The sequence below is a fragment of the Anarrhichthys ocellatus genome, unplaced genomic scaffold, assembly GCF_004355925.1.
Source record: "Anarrhichthys ocellatus isolate YVR2014 unplaced genomic scaffold, GSC_Weel_1.0 scaffold1, whole genome shotgun sequence".
Classification (NCBI taxonomy): domain Eukaryota; kingdom Metazoa; phylum Chordata; class Actinopteri; order Perciformes; family Anarhichadidae; genus Anarrhichthys; species Anarrhichthys ocellatus.
The window spans coordinates 18,484,223-18,506,491 of record NW_022280031.1 but is presented as its reverse complement, the minus strand read 5'-3'; the positions used below and the strand labels follow the sequence as shown (position 1 = coordinate 18,506,491).

The 22,269-nt window shown below is 42.4% G+C and overlaps 4 protein-coding genes across 8 annotated transcripts in view; 3 read left to right on the top strand and 1 right to left on the bottom strand.

Moving 5' to 3' along the window:
• The first annotated feature begins 553 nt into the window (after positions 1-553).
• pcif1 (phosphorylated CTD interacting factor 1) lies at positions 554-13,535 on the top strand. 4 transcript variants are annotated; one of them, XR_004212929.1, is made up of 17 exons: positions 554-667; positions 2,746-2,904; positions 3,230-3,354; positions 4,383-4,508; positions 4,644-4,777; positions 4,975-5,132; positions 5,545-5,692; positions 5,814-5,897; positions 6,882-6,981; positions 7,396-7,555; positions 7,925-8,094; positions 8,679-8,765; positions 8,856-9,040; positions 9,317-9,410; positions 10,482-10,657; positions 11,083-12,207; positions 12,512-13,535. XR_004212929.1 is itself a non-coding variant. In XM_031851905.1 (16 exons), the coding sequence occupies exons 2-16, from the start codon at positions 2,778-2,780 to the stop codon at positions 11,495-11,497; spliced, it is 2,289 nt and encodes a 762-aa protein (XP_031707765.1). In that variant the 5' UTR covers positions 554-667; positions 2,746-2,777; the 3' UTR covers positions 11,498-12,391. The 4 variants fall into 4 exon arrangements, 3 of the variants coding, with proteins under 3 accessions (XP_031707765.1, XP_031707772.1, XP_031707786.1); XM_031851905.1 differs by lacking the exon at positions 12,512-13,535 and having other exon boundaries at positions 11,083-12,391; XM_031851912.1 differs by lacking the exons at positions 554-667; positions 12,512-13,535 and having other exon boundaries at positions 2,461-2,904; positions 11,083-12,391.
• Positions 13,536-15,318: 1,783 nt separating this feature from the next.
• Positions 15,319-19,026, top strand: LOC116388096 (deoxynucleotidyltransferase terminal-interacting protein 1). Its single transcript, XM_031855715.1, has 13 exons — positions 15,319-15,816; positions 16,231-16,301; positions 16,440-16,536; positions 16,688-16,786; positions 16,880-16,939; positions 17,022-17,081; positions 17,722-17,780; positions 17,881-17,923; positions 18,145-18,203; positions 18,380-18,440; positions 18,534-18,605; positions 18,694-18,749; positions 18,840-19,026. Exons 1-13 carry the CDS (start codon positions 15,742-15,744, stop codon positions 18,946-18,948), a joined length of 921 nt encoding a protein of 306 aa, XP_031711575.1. The 5' UTR covers positions 15,319-15,741; the 3' UTR covers positions 18,949-19,026.
• Positions 19,027-19,051: 25 nt separating this feature from the next.
• Positions 19,052-20,454, bottom strand: polr2j (RNA polymerase II subunit J). The gene is made up of 3 exons (XM_031855727.1): positions 20,269-20,454; positions 19,464-19,572; positions 19,052-19,238 (listed from the first exon to the last, which is right to left on the bottom strand). Exons 1-3 carry the CDS (start codon positions 20,409-20,411, stop codon positions 19,137-19,139), a joined length of 354 nt encoding a protein of 117 aa, XP_031711587.1. The 5' UTR covers positions 20,412-20,454; the 3' UTR covers positions 19,052-19,136.
• A 1,125-nt stretch (positions 20,455-21,579) lies between these two features.
• ube2c (ubiquitin-conjugating enzyme E2C) overlaps positions 21,580-22,269 on the top strand; it is a 3,195-nt gene continuing 2,505 nt past the window's right edge. Inside the window, exon 1 of one of the 2 annotated variants that reach the window (XM_031849814.1) lies at positions 21,580-21,653. The gene's annotated coding sequence lies outside the window, so the exon portion shown is untranslated. The remainder of the gene's footprint in view (positions 21,654-22,269) is intronic. The other variant, XM_031849823.1, reaches the window with a different exon arrangement.

Genomic DNA, 22,269 nt, shown 5'->3' with positions numbered 1-22,269 from the left:
TGTTATCTGGTTCTAAAAAGATATAATGAATTGACAGAATAAGGAACACTTATTTTGAAAAATCCAACTCAGTTTTATCTTGCTGCCCAATATGTGTCAACATGCCACGTGAGGTAGTTTGTTGAAATGTAATTGTAATACTGTAAATATATCATTACACAACAATTGTAATGTCATGTTTATGTTGTGTTAATATTCCTATTAATATTATTGTTTACTTTTTTTATTTTGATGCTTTGGAAACAGTTTTTTCTGAAATGTTCATGCCAATAATGCCACGGTTAGTTGAAATATGTGTATTTCTCTATGAATTAAGTGTTTTGATACTTTCACATTATTTATAAAGCTTTTAGACCCGTTTTGTAATAAATAAAGAAGACAATTAAGCTTTTTATAGTATGAGACCGTTAACACTATTCCATCAAATAAATAATGTATTAACATTTGTATTTTTTATCAAACGTAGAAGCTACGTGGAGAAGTGACCTGCTCAAGATGGCGGCGGGAGCAGGACGTATCGTAACAGGAAGCGGGACACCAGCTGCGCCTGCGCAGTGGCTCACTCCGGGTCCCTGTAAAGATGTCTGAGCAGGCGGGGAGGGAGCGGAGCGGAGGACCCGAAACAAACTGACAGAACCCGCGACTCTCCGCAATTTAACCAGTCAAGGTAAGGGCAGGCGGCCGTGCGGAGCCGCTCCGACGGGACCGACACGCGGCGGAAGGTTTCGGCCTTCAGATGAGCCGTATTACCCGCGCGCAGGGCGGCTGAGTTTGTAGTAAAGACCAGAAATGATGTGCAGGACGCGCAGCGCTGTGGCAGGGGCGTGTCCGCCATCTTGTCTGAAGTGGCGCCTTAAACAGCAGCTGTCGCTTTTGAGCGGAGACCGGTCGGGTAGCGCAAAATGGCCGTTAATGGCGGGACGGGACTTAAAAAGACGTCCCCGTTCGCCTCTCTGTGTTTTTAAGTAACTTTAGCCCGGTTCGGACCGGCTGTGGACCGACACTGAGAGCCGGTGTGTCCGTGTCTTCAGCCGCAGCTTTTGTGTTGTCCTCCTCCTTCACACCCCCTCTCCTTTTTCACCCCCCTCCTCTTCTTCTCCTCCTCCGTGTTTGTTTGGAAAAGCCTGCCCAGGCTGCGCATGCGTGTTACCACCACAGCGCTCGTTCCTGCGTATGAGAAGGAAAACATCGCGATTATTTAATGAATTCGCACAGCCGCTTTCATTTTACTCCATGTACACAGACAATGTGTTTGATTAAAATATTGATTATTTAAAAAATCTGATTTTAAACTGAACGGTCCGTTTGCCGCCACATTCTGACGGTCCGTGATCAGCGTGCTCACGTCAAATCTGTCGCTATTTTCGATTCATTTGATTATTTTCCTTGGATTTATCTGTATTCATTTATTTCTATTCATCTGTTTTATCTCGTTAATCTACAAACCTTTCGACATATAAAATGTCACAAACGGAGACAAATGTCCCGTCGGTTTTTCAAAATAAAAGATAATCTGTTTACGATTAAAGCAGGTAATCCTCGGATCAATCAATCAATACTGGAAGACCTTTTTCATCGGATTTAAGTTTGCTATTATACCAAGAAGAGTTCTATAACATCACACACCATCAGTGTAACGTTTCTCATTAAAACTAGTTTTACAACAATAAACTTCTTCTAATAACTTTTAAAAAGGGGAAAAAGACGAATTAATCCCTGAATATCCCTGATTAATAATAACATGCTAAATAACTAAGTATGTGAGTTTACATGTAAGCATCACTATAGCATGTTGAGTTAAATGGAGAATAATATGTGTTGTGAGCGTGTAAGATATTGATTATTAACAATTCATGTCTGCTGCAGGTCCGGACAACCAGACTGTTCTTGTCTGCACCTTTTTAAATCTTAGTTAACGGCTAACGATTAAAGGTTCACTTCAGTTACATTATGATGCCTTCAGGCTCTGCTCAGTGAAAATGGGTACTGGCTGAAGGTAAATTATAATGTTATCATGATGTGTTATAATTGAAACCACACAGACTGTATATAAGAAGTGGACGTAGTCATCGTGGACGTAGTCATCGTGACATCACTCATTGGTTTGTGGATTGATGTTACGAAGCCTCGAGTTCGGCAATTACACCGTCCCCATCTTGGATTACGGCCGTCGCCATGTTGTTTTTGAAATGCGAGGAGTGACTTAGAGCTGCCATATACGTCTCTGGTAGAGACCTGTCAATCACCGTGTAGCCCTGTCCTAAAGCATACCCTGCTTTATGGTCTGTTTGACTCTAAATTAACCATAATTTACTAAATGAACATCATGCTGTATTGAAGAAGACTTGAAACTAGAGATTGAGACCATAAACTCATGTTTACAATGTTTACTGAGGTAATAAATCAAGAGAGAAGTAGAGTCATTTTCTCATAGACTTCTACACAACCAGAGGAGTCGCCCCCTGATGGACAGTAGAGAGAATGCAAGTTTTAAGACTTTATTATTGGCTTCAATCAAATGAAGAAAATCTGAAACCTTTGCACATGAGTGTCTGGAGCAGAACCCAACGATATTTATCATTATTGATGGTGATCCGTATCAGATATGTTTGATCATGTGACGGCTTTATGTACAAAAGAAACCATATGTTTTCTCATTCTGTAGTTCTTGTATCGTAAATTATAAATCCAAGATATCACCATTGTTTTATTTTGAAAGATATTAAAGTGTGTCTTCCTGTCCAGGCAGGTCGATGTCATTCTGACGAGCAGCTGAGATGTCCAATGACAGCCAGGGATCGGTGAAAGGGGAGGCGGCCATCATGCCATCACCCTCTGGCTCCGCCTCCTCTCAGGAACCGCCCCTTTCTCCGTCCACCACCTCCAAACCACCTGAGCTCCCAGGTACACCTGTCTGTCTCTCTACCTGTCTCTCTCTGACCTGTCTGTCTGACAGATGAACTGGTCCAGGCTGGATGGTCTAAGTGCTGGTGTTTCTCTCTGACCTGTCTCTTTATGTCTCCCTCTCTGACCTGTCTGTCTGACAGATGAACTGGTCCAGGCTGGATGGTCTCAGTGCTGGTGTTTCTCTCTGACCTGTCTCTTTATGTCTCCCTCTCTGACCTGTCTGTCTGACAGATGAACTGGTCCAGGCTGGATGCTCTCAGTGCTGGTGTTTCTCTCTGACCTGTCTCTTTATGTCTCCCTCTCTGACCTGTCTGTCTGACAGATGAACTGGTCCAGGCTGGATGGTCTAAGTGCTGGTCTCGGAGGGAGAACCGACCGTATTATTTCAACAGATTCACCAATCAGAGCCTGTGGGAGGTCCCAGTGCTGGGTCAGCATGATGTCATCGTGAGTAATGTCACTGTTTCCTTTTTAATGTGTGAGGTGAAAGGACGGGTGCATGTGTGACAAGTTGGAAAATATGCACTTTTATAAATTAAGGGAAATAATAAGATTGTGTTTTCTTGCATCGTTTGCTTTGTTCTGAATTGTGTAGTTTGAGGTACATAGTGTTAAACTGATCTACATAGTGGTCTTGATCTTGAGTCTGAGATCGATTGCTTTGGTCTCCACCCACATATCTTGGGGAAATCGCAATCTTTTTCCTCATTGCAGTAAAGTCTTTGCTGAGGAAAAACATCACACTCTTGATCACTCTCGTGATTATTTATCCCCCTTTTTCAGGTATGTTGTGGATTTTAAACAGCGTTAACATGTCGGTATGAATCTGCTAACATGGTCATACGTTTTAAGAGAATGTTGTTACATTTTTGGGTACTTTAGAACTAAGTTTTACCGAGAGTACTGTAGTGTGTGTAACTTACGTGAGTTCCTGCGTGTTGACGGTGTAATAGTAGCTGCGTCTACTGCCACCATTTTGTGAATTTACATGTACACAGACGGTAATATTTAGTCGTGATATTTTATTTGTTTTATCTGTAGAATATGTTTTATGCACTTTGAGAGTTTTAACAGTACTGAATGTAAGCTAGTTTGTGCTAGGGGAAATATCTGAAGTAATATTTTGAATAGTGTTGAACATAAATAGCATATGTACTCTCTACTCTCCTGTAAATCTCTTCCTGTGTAAATGATTGTATTTTTTGTACAAGGATTTCAGTAAAGTCTTTGCTGAGGAAAAACATCACATCACTCTCGTGATTATTTATCCCCCTTTTTCAGGGGTACAACACATGCAGTCGTTTAACAACAACAGGAAGTTAGTTGTTGAAAATGTAAACAAACATTAGAATCTTAGTATGTGAACACATATTTTTTTTATTGTTCTCACTGTATGGTACATAGTGTATACAGTTCGTTTGTAGTTTAGAACTGAGTCTGTCTGTCTGTCTGTCTGTCTGTCTGTCTGTCTGCAGTCTGATCCTTTAGGTCTGAATGCGGCTCCTGCAGAGGGCGGAGACAGTAATCTAGGTAATGGTCAGAGGAAGAGGAGGAGCTCTGAGGAGCAGGGGGCGGCGCCTAACAACATCAAAAGAGTCAAGGTAAGAAGAAAAAAAACGCTCTTGGATCGGTTCATGACAGTTAAACGAGTGACCGGTGTGCAGTGGATTGTGGGGAAACTGAGATCAAATAAAATATTATCTAATTTATTTAACATCATATTATGTTGCTTCCAGATGGAGCCCACCACCCCCATCTCTCCCAGCACCCCCGGGGTCAAACCCTGGAACTCCACCCCTGAGGACAAACCGGCCCAACCAGCCACACCCACAACGCCAAGCCCCGCCCCTGCTGTATACAGGCCAGCTGTGTGAGTGCTGAGGCCACGCCTCTCCCTGTCAGCGTCCTTAGCTTCTCTGTTAATAGCATTTTCGGGCTGGCTGACAAAACAATCCAAGAAAAATGTTCACGACAAAATCTTCCTCGTTCTTCATAATTATTCAATATATATTGTGATAATTATTAGATTTAATCTTTGTTGTTAAAGTTGTTTATTGTTGTTTTTAGTATTTACTGGGATCTGGACGCCCAGACCAACGCGGTGATCAGAGAGCACCCCCCCGCCAACCACCTGCTGCCCCCCCACCCTGAGATGGAGCTGCTGAGAGCTCAGCTGGTCACCAAACTTCGGCAACACTACCACGAGCTGTGTCACCAGAGAGAAGGTACGTTGGGTCTCTGGAGGTCAATCCAGAACTCATCCAACAACAGTTTGATGTTTTTTTTTAAAACGGGAGGCGGTACACTTCCGCTATGAACTGCTGCACAAACAAAAAAATAGATGGTGGAAGAATGGAGGTTTGGTGGTGCCAGTGGACATTAGAGGCTACAGAGGATGTCACATGTGTACAGATTGTAAAGCCCTCTGAGGCAAATTTGTGATTTTAGGTTACACAAAATCAATTGAATCCTCTCTCGCTCTCTCTAAAATATTCAGAGGACCACCGTCCCAAATAAATATGAAGAAATGAATGTCGCATGACTAAAACAGAGGAAAAAATAAACTTTTAGAAAGCTGCTGTTTGTTGTTACCTTCTGAAAGTCCATGAACAAGTTGTAAGTCTGTCTGTGGTTCAGGTATTGATCCGCCCCGGGAGTCGTTCAACCGTTGGCTGCTGGAGAGGAAAGTGATCGACAAAGGCCACGACCCCTTACTGCCGAGTGACTGCGACCCCGTCATCTCCCCATCCATGTTCAGAGAGATCATGAACGACATTCCCATCAGGTACCTATCTGTCTGTCAGTCAGTTACTTCAAACCTTCTGTTATGTCAATGTTTCATCTTACCTGTTATGATTTATTTTCATAGTGACGATGTGTTGTTATTTGTGCGTTTGTGTCTAAAGGTTGGCACGTATCAAGTACAAAGAGGAGGCCCGGAAGCTGCTGTTTAAATACGCTGAAGCTGCCAAGAAGATGATTGACTCTAGGTAGGTTAACAGCGGACCAATCAGAGCTTTATCCTGATGATGAACTAACCTTTGACCTTTTTTAAAAGGAGCTCTATCGACCCCTTTTCTGTTACGAGACATGATGACTTATTTTTGTGGGCGTAGTGCTGGTGGAGGCAGAATAATTCTATGAACACGTTACTTAACGCTGGGTAGCAAGTTTTGTTGACCAGACTAGAGCCCCAGAGAGCTTGTCCATCTCTAGAGCTGGCTTGTTAGCTAGCTAGCTTGTCCATCTCTAGAGCTGGCTAGTTAGCTAGCGAGCTTGTCCATTTCCAGAGCTGGCTAGTTAGCTAGCGAGCTTGTCCATCTCCAGAGCTGGCTAGTTAGCTAGCGAGCTTGTCCATCTCCAGAGCTGGCTAGTTAGCTAGCGAGCTTGTCCATTTCCAGAGCGGGCTAGTTAGCTAACTTGCTTGTCCATCTCTGGAGCGGGCTAGTTAGCTAGCTAGCTAGTCCATCTCTGGAGCGGGCTAGTTAGCTAGCTAGCTAGTCCATCTCCTGAGCTGGCTAGATAGCTAGCTAGACTCCGGAGCTCCCGTCTGCCCTCCTCCCAGCGAAGTAACCTCATAGCGGGTGAGGAGTGAGGCAGCGGGACCGTTACACATCAGCCCCAATGTTGGGCTCATATTCTGTAACCAGTGTAGCATGAACGCATGTTGTAATTAGCAAGTTAGCTAAGTAGCCAGACCGCGGCTAGTTAGCGTGCTAATTTAGTGGTGCAGCAGCCGTGATAGCTCAGTAGGTTAGCAGAAGGCTAAGCTAAACTGTTAGCAACATCGTTTCTCCATCTCTGAGAGGCTTAGCTGATATTGTAGCTCGCTAGAGCCATCAATCACAATTTATTTTCTCAAATGTATGCAATATCCATTTTAGCACCCAACAACACATCAAGCAATCAACACCAATATATCTTTACATAGCTAATAATTGTTTGCTGCTATATTAACCTTTTGATCTGTGCAGGAATGCGAGTCCAGAGAGCAGGAAGGTGGTGAAGTGGAACGCTGAAGACACCATGAGCTGGCTTCGCCGAGATCACTCCGCCAGCAAAGAGGACTACATGGTAACCTTTGACCCTGATTCATACTGTATTCTTCTTCTCAAGACGTGTCGTCTCAGGCTGTTTTCATGACGAACTTACCTGGCTCCAAACAGGCGGCAATCTTCCGGTTCTGCCGAGTAACGCCGATGCGGAAGTGTCTTAAAACTTGCATTCTCTCTAATGTCCACCAGGGGGCGACTCCTCTGGTTGTATAGAAGTCTATGAGAAAATGACTCTACTTCTCTCTTGATTTATTACCTCAGTAAACATTGTAAATATGAGTTTATGGTCTCAATCTCTAGTTTCAAGTCTTCTTCAATACAGCATGATGTTCATTTAGTAAATTATGGTCCATTTAGAGTCGAATACACCATAAAGACAAGTTCACTGTGCCAGGATGTAATGTAGTTTCTGCGTGTGTGTGTGTGCGTGTAGGACCGTCTGGAGCACCTGAGGCAACAGTGTGGTCCTCACCTCACCGCTGTCGCCAAAGACTCTGTGGAGGGAATCTGCTCCAAGATCTACCAGTTGTCTGCAGAGTACAGCCGCCGGATGAGACAGACGCATCTCAGTCTTCTGCAGGACCCCCCCACTGGTACACAGACACACACACCTGAGGCTACAACCACACCACTACGTTTTGAAACGCATAAGTTCGCGTCTTGATTGGGTCTCATCAGTCATGACGTGTAATTCCCTGATTCGTCCCGCCCCTTTTTCCGCATTAAAACACTTGTTGTTTACGTTGGCAGCTATTGTGCGGTTTATTTTGCATTTTATAATGCTGCTACTGCCACACATTCGCAGGAGGTAAGCTATTTTAGCGTACCCAGTGTACATGAATAGTCATGTGATATGCTTTTTTTTTTTTTAGAGGTGGTAGTATGCACCGAGATTATTTCGCTAAAATGCTCATCTGGACGGAGATCATTTATAATGTGTTGTTGTTTGTGTGTTTGTTCAGAGGCCAGTGTGTCCCCCCAGCAGTCCCGGTTGGTCTACTGTTACCCGGTGCGTCTGGCGCTGCCTTCGCCGCCCCTCCCCCGAGTCGAGCTGCACTTTGAGAACGACGTGGCCTGTCTACGCTTCAGAGGAGAGATGGTCAAAGTCAACAGAGGACACTTCAGCAAACTGGTCAGTGCCGATTTAACTTAACTTAAAACTTTAACGGGGAAACTTCTACAGGAAGTCTTGAGTTTGATTGACAGAAGCTTAAAAGCAATTTTAAGAAAAGGATCAAGTAGTGCAGACGCAAGCAGGTAAACATGGAGGAAGTGTTCAGGATGTGTTTATGACTTTAACTTAATTTAACTTTAACTTAGTCATCAAATATAAAACGGGAGATATTTTTGCTCAGTATTCAAGAAGTTAAGCTAGTTCCATTGCACTTTCAGCAGCTAAAGTCCACCAGCAGAAGGTGACATTGTTTTAGTGAAACGTAAATTTGTCTCGGCGTACTTCTGTGTGTTTGTCCGTCTTTCTGTCTGACTCATTCAATTCAATGTGCTTCATTGGCATGAATGTAACAAGGTCAATATTGTCAAAGTGTCAAATACCAATGTGATTATGCAGAGAAAGAACAAGATAACGATTCATAAAATAAACAATAATATATATACGCTTGCTTAATGTGGGTGTTCTGTGAGAGACTGTTGAAGTTTGTGTTGATGTTGTCTGTCTGTCTGTCATATTCTCTGACTGTCTGTCTGTGTCTCCAGGAGTTGTTGTACAGGTACAGCTGTATAGACGATCCTCGCTTTGAGAAGTTCCTGTCCAGAGTCTGGTGCCTCCTCAAGAGATACCAGGTCAGCTGACTCTCTGTTAACCAATTGGGGTATGTGTTTGGTAACGACTCTGGTAATTGGTGAGTTAATGAGTTGTGTGTGTTTGTCCAGGTGATGTTTGGCAGCGGCGCTAACGAGGGGACGGGTCTGCAGGGGGCTCTGCCGGTGCCGGTGTTCGAGGCGTTGATTCGACAGTTTGGAGTTTCCTTCGAGTGTTTCGCTTCGCCGCTCAACTGCTACTTCAAACAGTTTGGCTCCGCCTTCCCCGACATCGACGGCTTCTTCGGATCCAGAGGGTGAGACGGGTGTTAACACCTCTAAACTCTGTCTGTCTGTACCTGAGAGGTTCTACTCCATCTCTGGAGTATGCTCGTTGGACTTTGGGTTTAGTACTCTATCGTGAATCCCATTGTTAAAGCACAGCCTCCTTTTTCAAAACTTTATAGTAGTATTACAGAATTATTAACCCTGTGTGTGTGTGTGTGTGCGTGTGTGTGTGTGTGCGTGTGTGCGTGTGTGTGTGTGTGCGTGCGTGCGTGTGTGTGTGCGTGCGTGCGTGCGTGTGTTCTCAGGCCATTCCTGTCTTTCCGTCCAGTCAGCGGCTCGTTTGAAGCCAACCCTCCGTTCTGTGAAGAGCTGATGGAAATCATGGTGACACACTTTGAGGTCCGTCCAATATTTTATATACTAGTTTTACCGTACTGGTCCGTCCCGGTTTGAATGGTTAAATTGGGCTCAGCAGGGTCTTCAACTATGCTGTACGTGGACTTAAACTGGGCTCAATGGGGTCTTAAACCGGGCTGTGCGGGGTCTTAAACCGGGCTGTGTGGGGTCTTAAAACGGGCTGTGCGGGGTCTTAAACCGGGCTGCACGGTAAGGCTCCAAAAATGCATATCACGGTATTTTGTAAGATTCTGGCGGTTTCATGGTATATCACGGTATTTTTTTTCCCACGTTAAATCATTAATTAATTAACGCCGAAAAGAAATGGCCGGCCAGCGAGCGGTGAACAGCTGTTTGTGTGGCGTGTCTTCCGTTCCGTCACTTCCTGTTTCCTTCACCTAAGCCCCTCCATGGAAAGAAACGGGATTAGACCGTAGGATTTAGTTGTTAGTAGGTGTTGTTTAGGTTTATTTCTTTATAAATGCACACTCCGGTACAGTAGGTGGCGGTATGCACCTATGCAAGTTGGTTGCGATTCGCCAATGGAATTTAAAGAAGAAGCCCCTCCATGTACAGCTTCTTATCACCGTCTATGTACCAACGTACATTTATAACAAGTACCCAGCATGCAGTTCGGCAGTGAAATTTTATAAATGTACAATTATTAGTGCTACAAATTGTTTATCTGTCACAAACTGTTGTGTCGTGGTGTTTTGCCCTGTTAAAGAGCGTTAGTTGTGGGTTGTTAATTGTTGTTATGACCATGACTAGGGTTCCCTCTCAATACAGCTAAGACAACTAGCTCCGACCACAGTGCTTCCAGTGGCGAAGAATATATTTTGCTGCCTGTCGAAGAGTGACAGAAGTTGTTTCAGCTGTGCGCCGGTATGACGGTATATGAAAAATTCATATCGTATACCGGTTCAACCGGTATACCGGTTGAACCGGTATACCGCCCAGCCCTACTGCGTGGGTCTAAACTGGTTTGTTTGGGTCTAAACCAGGCTGTGCTGGTGTCTACACTGGTCTTGTAGATGACGGTCAAACATATTATGGTCTGTCTCTGTCTACCAGGAGCTTTTGGACAAGTCCTCTGAGCCGCTGTCCTTCATCGTCTTCGTCCCCGAGTGGCGTGACCCCGTGACCCCGGCTCTGACCCGCATGGAAGCAAGTCGATTCCTCCGTCACCAGCTGAACATCACGGCCTTCGAACACGAGTATCGCTCTGGGAGTCAACACATCTGCAAGAGGTACTGTTACTGCACTGTACCACATGTATGAACATGGGTTTTGATCGGGAGATAGATAGCTGGCAGATTTCAGATTTAACAGATTCACAACATGTTTCTATCTAACGAAATATTCAATCTTTTATTTTATGGTGTTTGTGTTTAATAAAAACAGTTTGCTTGTACACAAAAGGAGACACGCACTGATGAGTTGTAGATCAGTCTGGAACCCTAAAATAAATCTATTGTTGTGTGGATTAAAAAACTAAATTATCCACCACCATAAAAACATACAAACGTGAAACACAGCAGGGCCTCGGCGCCAACATATCTTTAAGAGGTACTAATACTGCACTCTACTGCTCTGTATTTTTCTCTCATGTATGTCCATGCAGGGAGTAGATTTTACTACATCTGAACTCTTGTGTATCTGTGTGTATTTCCAGAGATGAGATGTACTACCGGGCGGTACACGGTACTGCGGTACTCTTCCTTCAGAATGACGCCGGTTTTGCGAAGTGGGCGCCGACTCCGGAGCGTCTCGCCGAGCTGATGGCAGCGTACCGCCCCTCCCCCTCTCGCCCCGCCACCCTGGCCTCTCCTGGTCCCGCCCCCATTACCCCCGGAGACAAAGACTCCGCCCCCAAGGCCGCTGATAGGACGCAGAGTGGGGTGATGTCCCCTGGTGGTCCTGACGATAACAACAACAACAACACAACAACCACCACCACCATCACCACCAACAGCAGCAACACAAACAACAACACCACCACCACAAACAACAACAACAGCAGTAGTACTAGTAGTAGCAGCAGCAGTAGCAGCAGCACAAGTCCTCAAGAAAAGATGGCTGCCGTGTAATGGGGGTGGGGCTTATAGTGTGACCACGCCCCCTCGCCTGTGTAAAGTTTCTCTGTTTTTTGATCGTCGTCTCGTCTCTTCAGATTGTCCCTCACCAACACCTGTAGCATCTGTCCACTTACCCACAATGCGGTTCTGGACCAGAGTTGATCCTTTCTGTCGGCTTTCACCGTCTCCCCTCACACATCAGCTCTTCTGATTGGTCGAAGCTCTGACGTCAGAGCTTCTGGAGCTTTTTCATTCACAGCCAGTTAGAAGATGTAGTTAAGCTCCAGCAATAAAAAAAAAATAAAAAAAAAAAAAACTTTTTTCATTCACCTGTGACGTCAACTGTGACGTCACTGGAAGACTTCTGATTGGTCCCCCACACCGACAGGGCTTGGTGATTGGTTGACAAGGCAGCTATGGTTTCTATTGGACTCGTCTTTCCTCATTGAGTTGGAAAGACTCTTCAGGCCCCGCCTCCTCCGTACTCGGTGCGCATCCTTCAGAGGATGAACCCTCCCAAGTTTGTGGTGCATTGTGGGGGAAACTCATCGGGCAGGAGTCGGCGGAGCATTCGCAGTGAGTTCATATTTACTTGTGGAAGGAGGCGGAGTCAGAACTGGGACTAGGAACTGGTCGACGATGACAGACAACTCCTCAGAGGTCTCATCAGACTTCCTGTGGTGTCATGTGACAGGTGTTGGACCAGGTGTGTTTGTCACCAGGTGAGTTGTGAAGTGTGAGAAGTTAATTCAGGGTTCCTTGTTGTGTTTTCATAGACGGAACCCTGTTTACCACATAAAGCAGCAATTTTTCTCCTCTTATTCACCCTCAAAATATTTTTCTTGTCAACTTTCTAAAAAAATATATTCTAACCTTTTCTGGAAATGTCTTCTTTTTCCCTCAACATTTTTCTTGAAAAAATACTTTATTATTTTTTTTTGGACTTTTTTTGTCAAAATATATTTGTTTTAACTTTAATACTCTGAATTTTGCACAACATGAACTTGCTACCTGGTTTGATTTTAGTGAACATTAACATGTTTAGGAACGGATCTTCAAAAGAAAGCATTTAATAATAATAATGAAGAATACTCGAAGAACCAGCGACTCCTCACACTTCGTAACTCGACACCATGGATGTTTAACAAGAACTGGACATTGGACACCAAGACGCCGCATTTTTAGTTCCTAGCTTCCGTGATTTGCGGTCGGCTGAATATGCACCTCTGGCTCCGCCCCCAAATCCCAGATCCGCCCACATACTTCACATAGTGATGACGTCACACATTTTTTAAATCGCCTTTCTCGGCTTGAGAAGTTTTATAAATTCAATCCTTAATGGATCAAATGATGTTGATGGAGTTCCAAGTTTGAGATTTTTAAGATGATGGTCTATGGCCTTTTTCTTCTTCCCATAGACTCTATGGGGAAAAATAGCTTTTTTGGGGGGCTGCAGTACTGCCAAGTGGCTACTCGGGCAACAATGGTGCCGTATCCAGTTCTTCTTACACATCCAGTCTGTTGGCTGATTGGCTGAATCGTCCTATCAGGGGGCGTCTGTCTCCGGCTATGTAGATACTGTACAGTTATAAACTGATATGAAGTCTGTTGATGTTATTTTTCCTCATCTGCTGTTTGAATTGATTTAAAAAACAAAACAAAATTTAATTGTATTTTTTTTTTTTTTTGGATTTAATTTAACATAAAAAAGAAGATATGGAGATCTGTATTATACAGCTTATGATAGTTTGTTTTAAACTAAACCAAAGTGTTATTAAGAAAATCTATATCTTGTATGTCAAAGTAGACGTGTGTATGCATCAGTAATGCTGAAGTCTAACCAGCAGGATACTCCACATTATTTTTATAATTCTCAGCTGTTCTCTTTTCAGTAACTTGTTTTTTTTTTTTTTTGTTATTTGGGTTTTTTTGTTGTGCATGAAACCTTTTGGACTCCAAATGATGTTCGTAAATCCTGAATGTGTTTTTCAGGCAGAGCTTTTGGGCTGCATGGCGTCGCCGCTTCACGAGATGTTTCTTCAACTTTCTAGTTTTAGTTGTTTAAAGTTTTCTTTTAAAGGAACAGTCCAACATTTTGGTATTTTGTGTTTGAGTTGTTGGAAGGTGGATTTGTTTTTGTTTTTTATGGTGCCAAGCTAACAGTTTCCCCGTTTCCAGTCTTTGTGCTAAGCTAGGCTAATGTTGGACTGTCCCTTTAATATTTTTTGGAAAGCCAGAAAACCCTTTTTGGTGGAAATAGGAAATGTTTTATTGTAATTAAGACACATTGTTCTCTCGTGATTTGGATTCTCGTAGTTACAATCAATTTAATTAGTTTTCTGGTCTTAATGACTTCTGCATTTCATAATTTCAAGAAAACAAATTTTTACGATTTCTATAAAATAATTACTAAATATAATTCTTGTAATTACGATGAACTTTAATCACAAGATAACAGTTGCGATTCGAGATTTTTATCCCAAAACATTTGTCTTGTACTTGAGATCCGTGTCTAATAATTACAACGTAAAGATCTCGTATTTATTAGATAAAGGTCGTGTAGCTACGCAATTAATATTCATCACATAATTGATTGAACTTTATTTCTTAATTTAGAGAAAAGATTTCATGACAGATTTCTTGTATTTGTGACATCTGTATCTCATAATTACAAAATAAAAGTCTCCTAAGTGTGAGATAAAATGAATTATAATTACGAGAACTTTCTCTTAATTATGAGATACAGATGTTGTTATAACTTAAACTGGTCAAAGTTACACAATGTTTTAGTGTAATTATTATAAGTTATTTCAAGCTTTAATTCAGAGATACTTCCTCATGATTATAAGCTTATCAAACAGAAGTCATAACTACAAGAAGACTCCCACAGTTTTGTCTTTGCTGAATACGATGTTTCTTTATAGTCTTGCTTGAAACCACTGAAGTCTGGTTTAAACATGAAATGACCGTCAGTGTGATGTCACGCGGCGATGCTGCACAGCTGCGAAAACGCAGCCATGTTTGTAGTCCTTACAGCTGGAGAATGTAAATACGGTCTGTCCTTTTATTCCTGCCTGCAAACAAAGTGCAGCTTCACTCTCCCAGTAAAAAACATATCCAACCCAGTAACACACCTGTCCAGCTCGTCTTTCTCACGCTCTGATCATGTGATGTTGTGACACGTGTTGTCCTGACACCACAGGACACATGGGAAGTGTCCACTCATGAAAGGTCAAAGGTGAAGTAACAAATACACTTTACAAATAACTGGGTCAGATAATTAACACTGGTGTAATAATTAAGACTTATTAGAAATATATTAAACTGTTTATGGAGGTTATCTCCTCTTTCATTGAAAAGAATACCAGAAATAATTGAATTTGAGAAAAACTACTTCATTGTTTTTTTCATAATAACTTCCTTATCTTCAATTTTTAAGACTATTTTCTCATATCTGAGATCTGTAATAAGTCCAGAATAAATGTAATTATGAATAAACATTCTATAGATTATCTGATAAACTGGACAAAACAGTTGTGATCTGAATCTCTTTCCTCATAACTAATAATTGTATATTATTATTAAAGTTAAAGATCTCCTAGTTATTAGGTTTTGTATTTATTATTTATGCATCCCATAATTTGCATAACTCCACAGATTAATTCAACTTTTTTATTAATATCTATATATATATATAATACATTTATTTTATATTTATAAATAAAATATATGTATAATATATATTTATATTAATTATTTATATCAATTATTTATACTATATTATATATATTTTTTAAAATCACTTCATGACAGTTTTCGTGTAAAAGACATTATTTCAAAGAAACTTCTAAATTAATATTATTACATCCACATATCAATAGCTGGAAGTATCTGTTAGCCAAGCTCCTGAAAACAATAATAAATATTAATAATAAAACACGTTTATTAAAATGTGTCTTTGGATTCGTGTAAATTGCGCTATTATTCTGAAGTAATGACCGGAAAGTGGTTGACATTACTGTTAGCTTCACACAAGCGGAAGAAACACAGTGGCACAATAAGTGTGTGTCGATTATCGATTAAAAGTTTATCGGTAAACATCTCTCAGTCTCTCGGTGTCTGTCAGCGCGTGAATTTACGATAACATCCGGGGACTTTGTAACATCCGGTCCAGAGATCAAACATCTACCGCTGTTAGCTTTAGCTGCTGTTAGCCTAGCCTTGTAGAGTTAGCTCGTTTAGAACCGGACCGGACCATGGGAGCCCACCGCAGTGAGGGAGGCCGGGACTGGCTGGTGCAGGACGGACCTGAGCAGACCGACCAGAGCCCGGTACGAACCACAGCTAACGGAGGCTAACATGCGAAGCTAGCTGCTAGTCTGAACCTGAACTCAATACATTAGTTTAAAGTATTGCATTATATTATTCAAATGACGTGATGTGATATTAACTATATTTTATAGTTGTATTATATTAGTTACAGTATGTCTCGTGAGCTGTGTGCTTCCAAATACGTCAGTGTCTCTCAGATGACGTCATGGCTTCACATCATTATTGATTAGTCTGTAAATGTTGTTTTTAGTAAAAAAATACAATTATTTATCAATTGATAAAAATATTTATTGTAATTTTATAAAATAAATAAACTTAGACGTCATGTTTTACTTCATAGAATGATTCTCTGATGTGAAGTTCATGTCATTAATTAGTTGTTTTTTATTGATAAATTAATCTATACTCTGTAGAAGCCGTGGAACTTGATGATCAAACACAGACAGATACACAGACGAGGACGACGCTCACACATGGCAGTCAGGTCAGTACTGGTTCACTGGTTTATACTGGTCCTGCTGGTCCTGCTTTTCCACCCTGATGGCCAATTTAAACAACATCAGAACTGATTCAGAGTACAGTAAACAAAGGCAGTAAAAGTAAAGTGTGTGTGTGTGTGTAGCTACACTGATCCTCAGGTGTCCATGGACCTGTTGAGGGCTGTGCTTCAGCCAAGCTTCAACGAGGACATCATGGCTGTGTTCAGGAAGTACCAGAAGGTCAGAGGTCAATTCAATTCATTTGTATCGCCCAATATCACAAAATCACATGGGAAACTCCCGGAAAAAAAACAACCTGGTTTGTAACCAGGTGTGAGAAGGTGGGAACAGATGTGTCGGTGATGTTCTCATATTGTTGTGTTTGTTCCAGTTCTTTGAGAAAGCGGCGGAGAATGTGAAGGAGAACGTTGGTGACGATGTTCAGACCGACCAGCTGATCAGAGAGGCCTGCAGGAACGTTCTGGAACATGTGAGATCACTTCCTGTCAGCTGACCTCTGACCCCAGGTGTCCGTATTCTCTGTGCGGTAACCATGGTTTCTCTCTGATGATGTCATCCCCAGGCCAAACAGCTGTTTCCAGAGGCGGAGGTGAATCGGGGGCGGTCAGAGGCCGCCATCAAGGTAGGAGGCCGACCAATGAGAACCTCCGGAGCATGTTTTTAAACCGGGTCCAGTTCTGATCTGGCTCTTTGTGTCCCGTCAGAGGTCCAGACCTGCTGCTGATGAAGACTACAGTCAGAGAGGAAGCCCCGTCCCCAAGAAGGTACGGTCACCTCTGACCTTTCAGGTGTTTGCTCGTTCAGTCAGGTGACAAGGAGATGTCGCTGCACCATTCAGACCAGTACTGAATATCACGGGTCAGAATGAGACTAAGCAGCGTTCAAAGCAAGTTATCAATAACTTACAGAAACGGCCGCAATCCAAGATGGCGACGGCGAAAATTGCCGAACTCGAGGCTTCAAAACATCAGTCTACAAACCAACGAGTGATGTCACGATGACTATGTCCACTTCTTATACACAGACTATGTCAGGGGTTTTCAGTTAATATTCAACGAGGTCCAGTTAGAGTTCATTCCCTCATTAAAGGTCCAGAACATCACAATAACATCTAACTGGCACTATGATTTACTCCTTTATATATTGAATTAGCCTACAGTTGTTATCACATATTTATATTTATTATCAGATTTAAAATTTAACTGGATGAATTATAAATAATACATACTCTAATAATAAATACATGTTCTCTCACTTAAAGTAAAATAAGGGATTTATTAAAGATTACATAACAGAAAGCTTTTGAACAACGTGACTGTCAGTAGCTCTAAGCAGCTTATAATATATAATTAAAACTACTAACATATAGTTTATATTTAAGTTGTGATCATCGTGTGTCTACAGAGAAGAGCTCGTCCAGGTGCGGTGGCGGCCTCCGATCGACCTCACACCTTCTCCACTCAGTGAGTATCTGACAGACCAATGACATCATCATCATCAGTATCCAGGTAGATCACCTGTACATCTGACGTCTCTCCCCCTTTGTGAATGTCCCGTCCTCAGAGTGAAGCTCAAGTCTGATCCAATCAAGAGAGAAGGACCGAAGGTGAGTCAGTTAGGAGTCAGTTCACTCACACATGAAACTCAGGTGTGTTTTATACCCGAGGCCTGTTTCCACAAATCAGGTTTAACAAGATATTCAACTTATGCTCTCCAGCTTTAGAAATACACTCCTGTTCACACCGGTTACAGTTCATCTAACTAACCATCAATTCACTCATTCATCAGTTAAGTAGTGACCTGCTGAATAATGCGTGTGTGTTTCAGTGGGATCCATCCAGACTGAATGAAAGCAGCACGTTTGTTCTCGGCTCCAGAGCCAACAAGTGAGTCAACATCATGTCAACAACGTGTAAACATTCTGTTAACATGTATGTTAACATTGTCATCATTATGTAAACCACGTGCAAACATGTCATCATCATGTCAGTCAGGTCATGTTGGCTCCATCCAGGAACAGTTGAACAGGAAGTCATCATGTGTTGTTGTGATGTCATTGCAGGGCGCTGGGGATGGGCGGAACCAGAGGCCGGATCTACATCAAACACTCTGATCTGTTTAAGGTAAACCTGTGTGTGTGAATGTGACGTCTAGTGTGTATGAATGTGACGTCTAGTGTGTGTGTGTTACACCTTTAAATGACATTTGTGTTTCAGTATGCAGCAGATGCGAAGGATAAGCAGTGGCTGGCAGAGAGACATCACATGAGAGCGACAGGAGGGAAGATGGTGAGATTAATACAAACATTAAGACACTGAACTCTCCTACAGAGCACTGCTGCACCTGAACGCATCACATGTGTGTGTGTGTGTTCAGGCCTACCTGCTGATTGAGGAGGACATCCAGGATCTGTCTTGCAGTGATGAGTACAAGTGAGTCTGACATCACTCTTCTGTCTCCAGGGTAACCGGTTCCACATATGTGGTTACCGTGGTAACAGCTGTGTGTGTGTGTGTGTGCAGGGACTGTCCAGACGTCAAGATGGACGAGTTGAAGCCGTTCTCAGTTCCTCTGTGGATGGTGGAGAAGATGCAAAGAGCCATGGAGGGTCAGAGAGACGCTGACCCCTGACCCCCCCACACGACCCTCCACACACACACACAGTGATCAAAAGTTGTTATTGTTAATGCTGTTTTTTTTTTTTAATTAAAAAACATAATAAAAACAAACCCTGCAGGTTGTGACATCACATCATTTTATTTACAAAAATAAACCAATAATCAAACAAGGAAGTGACATCATAATCAGGGGGCGGGGCATCACTCGATCCCTTCCTGTTTGTCCTTGATGGAGACTCTGAAGCGTTCCTCCAGCAGAGAGAGCTCGCTGATGAGATCTGTGATGGCGTTTGTAAACGCTTCCTGTCAAAATAAAAGACATGATGAGCTGCTGGACACTCCGATGACTCATCTCAGGTGTGTGTGTTACCTGTGGACTGTAGTCAGGTGTGTGTGTGTGTGTTACCTGTGGACTGTAGTCAGGTGTGTGTTACCTGTGGACTGTAGTCATGTGTGTGTGTTACCTGTGGACTGTAGTCATGTGTGTGTGTGTTACCTGTGGACTGTCATCAGAGGTGTGTGTGTTACCTGTGGACTGTAGTCAGGTGTGGTCTGCACTCTGATGACGATCTTGTGTTCCAGAGGATGAGGAACTTTATAACCAGCAAACAGAACCTGTGGATCCTTTAACAGCTGACTGACACACACACACACACACACACACACACACACACAGTCAGGACCTGAAGTGTTTCTCATGAAGGTTAAAAGGCAGCTGTTTTGAAAAACAAATGTGGACTTTGGTTGTTGGCAAATTTGTGTGTTTAATTAATAAGCTATATGTATAAGTAGCGTTATAAACATAGAATTGAATTTGAATAAATGGGCTTCATTGACACCGATCCATCTTTTTGAGTCAATATCGGCCTGATATCGGTGAATTAGTCCTTTGACGTCTCAGACTGATCCTTTCACAATAAAAGCTGCTGCATTGAGCATGCAGCCTGCATCAGAAGCCATGTTATACCCGTTAGCATTCTGTTAGCACTGTTTTAATAGGAAACCCCAATCTGATCCAGTGGTCCTGTGATACATCTTAAAGGTTCTAGTGTTTTTGTATATTCAGCTGTACAATCACAACGATATTTCTATTATTCTGTCCATCATGTTTATATCAACATGGCTGCACTAAATAACAGAAAACACCTCTCTAGCTTAGTGTACCCTAATAAAATATACTACTAAATACTTTAAATACACAGTGATGGTACCTGCTAATATTCTACTCTTAATACAGATTTCTACAGACAGAGAGACATTTAATGAGTTATTATCAAATAGCCTCAGCTAGTGTTGTTAGCCTGTTAGCATTAGCCTACAGCTAGCCTCTTACGCTCGGATGATGTTTCCTAGCGTGTGGTCCTCTTTGTTCAAAGTGAACAAACAGGCGTTCGGCACTTTGGTGTCCTTGCTGATGCTGATCTTCTTCTCTCCTTCGAACAGGAGGAACGACTCGAAGGCGGGAGGCGCGTTCATCTTCTAAATCTGAGCGCTAGCAACCTACCGAGAACATCCGGAAACTTGCTTTCTTCAAAATAAGACAACTTCCGGCTTCTTCTTCTTTTACTTTTTATGGCGGTTGGCAAACAGCTTTCGGGTGCATTACCGCCACCATCTAATCTGGAGTGTGGACTAAGGATACCCTCTCTAATACGATAACTAAACTGATATATTGCTTCTTCTTGCATTAGATCGACCTACCTATGTGTTCAAAACACACCTGGATTGTAGTTTTAGTCCAGTATTCTTTCTCGTCTCTGATGCAGCACTTGAGGCAGGTCAGCATATTAATATTATTGTTAATAAGAGCCCAAATAGTATTAAAAGACAATACCCACCACAATCTGTTCACCAGGATGCCATCTGGCAAGAGGTACAGGACCTGCCCCACCACCTAAATAAAATAAATTAAAATAAAATAAAACTTTATTAATCTCGAAAGAAATTCTTGTTCCAGAGTTTCATTAAATATTAAGACAAAAGAATATCAAAAAAGTAAAAAATCAACTAAAATAGAAAAAGTAAAATACAACAGCAAAATTAAGTACAAGAGTAAAAAATAAAGTGTATAAGAAGTTTTTCTAACACAAGTGCCCGATGGAAACTAAAATAGAAAATAAGTATTGATCATGGTGAGCATGAAATCCATCCTCCATCATATAGGTTAATATAGTTTTTATTTTTGTGCGCTTTTCTTATGTAACAATATGAGACTACAAACTGCATGCCGTTGCGGTTTAATACATGATACTTTATTCTTGTATAATTATTATTGTCATCGTTATTATTATTATTAATATTGTTGTTGTTGTTGTTGTTGTTGTTGTTGTTATTATTATAAACTTTATTGTAAGTGACTTTTGATGAAAGTATCAGCTAGATACATGTAATATAATGTATATATATATTATAGTATACATATATATTATAGATATAGATTATATCATAAACAAAATAAACACTAAAAGTTTGTTTTTGGATCGTTCGTCTCAAATCTGTGACGTGTTCGTTAAACGTATTTCCGGACGTTTCTCTCGACCAATCACATCGCTGCTCCCTCCGTCTGCGCTCTTCTCATTGGTTGGCAGGAGGCAGTTTGTTTATGAATGTCGGGCGCCGATTGGCTCCGACTGTGAGGAAGCGCCGGTTTAAACGAGGGGGGCGGGAGCGAGTTTCAGTTTGAATCAGCAGCTCCAGCCGCTAACAGACCGACACACGGTGAGTCTTACAGGTGGAGTTCTCACCTGGTTTACACACGTGAGTGTGTTTGTTATGTGTGTACCTGTTGAGGTCCAGCAGCGGTTTGTCTCGTTGTGCTTTAAGTTAAATGAGAAACATGCTAACAGCGAAGCTAACCTCCAGTTAGGCCGATGAGCTAACGCTAACTGTCGTTAGCATCGAGCTAACACAGAACCGGAGCATAAACACGTTAGTGATAGCTCACCAACGGTGACGGGATTACCGACCGTTTTATCCCCGTTAACACCGGGCTGTGTATGTTACAGTTAAACCGACATTGTGTTTAGTGCTGTTACATCCGGGTAGTTGGCTAACACGTAACGATGGCTGCTGTTGGCTAACGGTCATTTAAAGGGAGCGATTGTCCGCTGTGTGTCAGCGTCTTTGTTGTACTGCCTGTCTCTCTGACCGCCTGCCTGTCTCTCTGACCGCCTGCCTGCCTGTCTCTCTGACCGCCTGCCTGCCTGTCTCTCTGACCGCCTGCCTGCCTGTCTCTCTGACCGCCTGCCTGCCTGTCTCTCTGACTGACCGCCTGCCTGCCTGTCTCTCTGACTGACCGCCTGCCTGCCTGTCTCTCTGACTGACCGCCTGCCTG

Excerpts from the sequence above, each read along its gene's own strand:
- LOC116388096 (XM_031855715.1), top strand. The coding sequence starts at position 15,742 with ATGGGAGCCCACCGCAGTGAGGGAGGCCGGGACTGGCTGGTGCAGGAC. Across the intron at positions 17,781-17,880 it reads CCTCACACCTTCTCCACTCA|AGTGAAGCTCAAGTCTGATC; the intron begins GTGAGTATCTGA and ends TCCCGTCCTCAG. Across the intron at positions 18,441-18,533 it reads AACACTCTGATCTGTTTAAG|TATGCAGCAGATGCGAAGGA; the intron begins GTAAACCTGTGT and ends TTTGTGTTTCAG.
- polr2j (XM_031855727.1), bottom strand. The coding sequence starts at position 20,411 with ATGAACGCGCCTCCCGCCTTCGAGTCGTTCCTCCTGTTCGAAGGAGAG. Across the intron at positions 19,573-20,268 it reads CTAGGAAACATCATCCGAGC|TCAGCTGTTAAAGGATCCAC; the intron begins GTAAGAGGCTAG and ends TGTGTGTGTCAG. Across the intron at positions 19,239-19,463 it reads CACCTGACTACAGTCCACAG|GAAGCGTTTACAAACGCCAT; the intron begins GTAACACACACA and ends TTATTTTGACAG.
- pcif1 (XM_031851905.1), top strand. The coding sequence starts at position 2,778 with ATGTCCAATGACAGCCAGGGATCGGTGAAAGGGGAGGCGGCCATCATG. Across the intron at positions 6,982-7,395 it reads CCAGCAAAGAGGACTACATG|GACCGTCTGGAGCACCTGAG; the intron begins GTAACCTTTGAC and ends GTGTGCGTGTAG. Across the intron at positions 8,766-8,855 it reads GCCTCCTCAAGAGATACCAG|GTGATGTTTGGCAGCGGCGC; the intron begins GTCAGCTGACTC and ends GTGTTTGTCCAG.